This window comes from Nanorana parkeri, unplaced genomic scaffold (genome assembly GCF_000935625.1).
Source record: "Nanorana parkeri isolate BGI_ZX_2015 unplaced genomic scaffold, ASM93562v1 scaffold1554, whole genome shotgun sequence".
Lineage (NCBI taxonomy): Eukaryota > Metazoa > Chordata > Amphibia > Anura > Dicroglossidae > Nanorana > Nanorana parkeri.
In genome coordinates, this window is record NW_017307822.1 from 8910 (window position 1) to 11340 (window position 2431).

The 2431-nt window shown below is 39.9% G+C and overlaps 1 protein-coding gene across 1 annotated transcript; it reads left to right on the forward strand.

Annotated features, from left to right (window-relative positions):
* The first annotated feature begins 977 nt into the window (after positions 1-977).
* On the forward strand, positions 978-1982 carry LOC108798765 (chemokine-like receptor 1). The gene has a single exon (XM_018570546.1). It carries the CDS (start codon positions 978-980, stop codon positions 1980-1982), a length of 1005 nt encoding a protein of 334 aa, XP_018426048.1.
* The last annotated feature ends 449 nt before the right edge of the window (positions 1983-2431 follow it).

Below are 2431 nucleotides of genomic sequence, written 5' to 3' on the forward strand. Positions count from 1 at the left end.
GACATAATTGTCGGGATCCGCTTCAGCTGCGGCGGCTCAGTATACCGCGAGCTGCAGCTCGCGGTATACTGAGCTTAGGGTGACGGGAGGACGATAATTTGTGTCCTGCCGTCACCCTAAGGAAAACTATGGGGAAAAGCCCTAACCCCATAGTTCTCCTTTAATCACTGATAACACTAAACTGATGAACAGTAAAAACGTTTTAATCGTCGCCTATGGGCGTTTTTTGCGATTTTTGCGGGCGCACGCAATTTTAAGGCTTGACATGTTTGGTCACTGGTCTGGTCTTTAAACCTTGCACGATTGCTCACCCCAGGGAGCAATTGCACCCGCTACCTATTCCCCAGCTCACAAAATATATATATACACACACACACACACTGTGTGTATATATATATATATTTATATTTGAGGCCAATCATTGGCCGGATTTGTGGGAGGAGCCCCGCACATTTAAGCTCCCCCGTTCTCCCACTCACCTGTCGGGACGATCGTGTCATCCCACCCTCCCGTACCCCTTCCATCAGAATTTCTCTGAGTATGCCCCCTTATTGCATACTGACCATAGTGACCGTGGCACACCTCAGGTCAAGTTAGGTAGGGTCATCGTCTTCATGTTTACAGGTACCAATCAGTGGGGCTCTGACTACATATATATATATCTAGATAGATAGAGAGTTTTCTTTTAATTATTATTATTTTTTACGCTTGCTCTGACATACAGTACACTTATATACTTTAAGAGATTTGCTCTAACACCAGATAATAAAGAGCATATACCAATTTTTTATTTGTGAAATTAGCACTGTCCAATGAAATCGTTTGTATATGTGCAATATATAAATATATTTTGATAAACAAAATTGTGGGTTGTGATTGCACCAGAAAAGTGGAGCTTAGCTTTAATCTCATACTTCTCTTTCTTTTCTTATAGTATAAGATTTCATCTTTGTCTTTGAAAAATAAAGAATTGCTCAATGGCATATCCAATAACCAATGTGACTCAACAGGCTGGAAGCATTATTGATCATATCACCAACAGCGTTAACGTCATTGCCAGCCCTGAAAATAGAAAAAATCCTGCACAGCAAATTCTTCAAAATATCTCCATTGTGGTTTGCGCTGTGACCTTTTTTCTGGGGACCATGGGGAATGGCCTGGTCATTTTTTTTACCACCTTCAGAATGAAAAAGACCGTCAGTGTTGTGTGTTTCCTTAACTTAGCCATAGCTGACTTTATCTTCACGTTTCTGCTGATATTCAGAATTGTCCGCTTAACCCTGGCTTTTCATTGGCCTTTTGGTAGAGTTATGTGCAAGGTAGACGTTACTGTTTTCTACATCAATCTGTTTGCTAGTCTCTTCTTGATCACTGTTATCAGCATTGATCGCCTCGTCATTGTAAAGTTCCCTGTTTGGTGCCAGAATCATCGAAATCCAAGACTGGCATCCATTGTCGCTTCAATAGTTTGGATCCTATTATTACTTTTCAGCTTGCCTTATACTATATTTAAAGATACAGTTAATGTTAAAAATGCTGTTCATTGCAAATACAACTATGACATAGATGCATCTATGGCCACAAGCATAACCAGATTCATAATCGGATTTGTCCTTCCTCTCACTGTAATCGTCTCATGCTATACAGTGATCCTGTTGCACATTCGTCGAAATTACACAACCATGTCTAACAAACCACTTAAAATGATAGCTGCTGTAATAATTGTATTCTTTGTCTGTTGGTTTCCCTACCATATCTTCTCTCTTTTGCAACTGTCCATAAAATATGGTGGCAAAAATTATTTCAAGGATGTAGTGCTGATCGGAAAACACTTTAGTACAAGTATAGCCATTATGAACAGTTGTGTCAATCCGATTCTCTATGTCTTCATGGGTCATGATTTCAAAGAAAAGTTCTGGAGCTCCATCCAGCCAATGTTTGAAAATGCTTTTATGGAGGAACCGATACAAACACAAGAGTAAGACCAAGTCAACTCACAATTCCCAGCTGGTGCAAATTGAAACTACATTTGCATAAGAAGACGTGTCATGGAGAGTTGGTCAGAATTGAGCAAGTTGTCATAAAGGGCTCAAACAATGATTAATGTTTTGTATCATTATTTTCAAGACTGCATCCCCATTAGTAACATTCACTGGAAAGCCCAACAAATATACCGATTTTCACTTCTTCAACACAAATTTTACTGAAGTTCAAGACCATAGCTCTTCCTCTAGAGAAGTCAGAAATGGAAATGGGTCATAGTGGACCACAGATGGAATAATAGCTTGCAATGCCAGGCTGCTGCAAACAAAGCGAGCACAGTACTGTTTGTATTAAGAAGGGAATGTACTGTAGAGACAAAGTGATAATTTTGCCACTTTATAGATCGCTAGTTCGACCTCATCTGGAGTATGCAGTCCAGTTTTGGTCA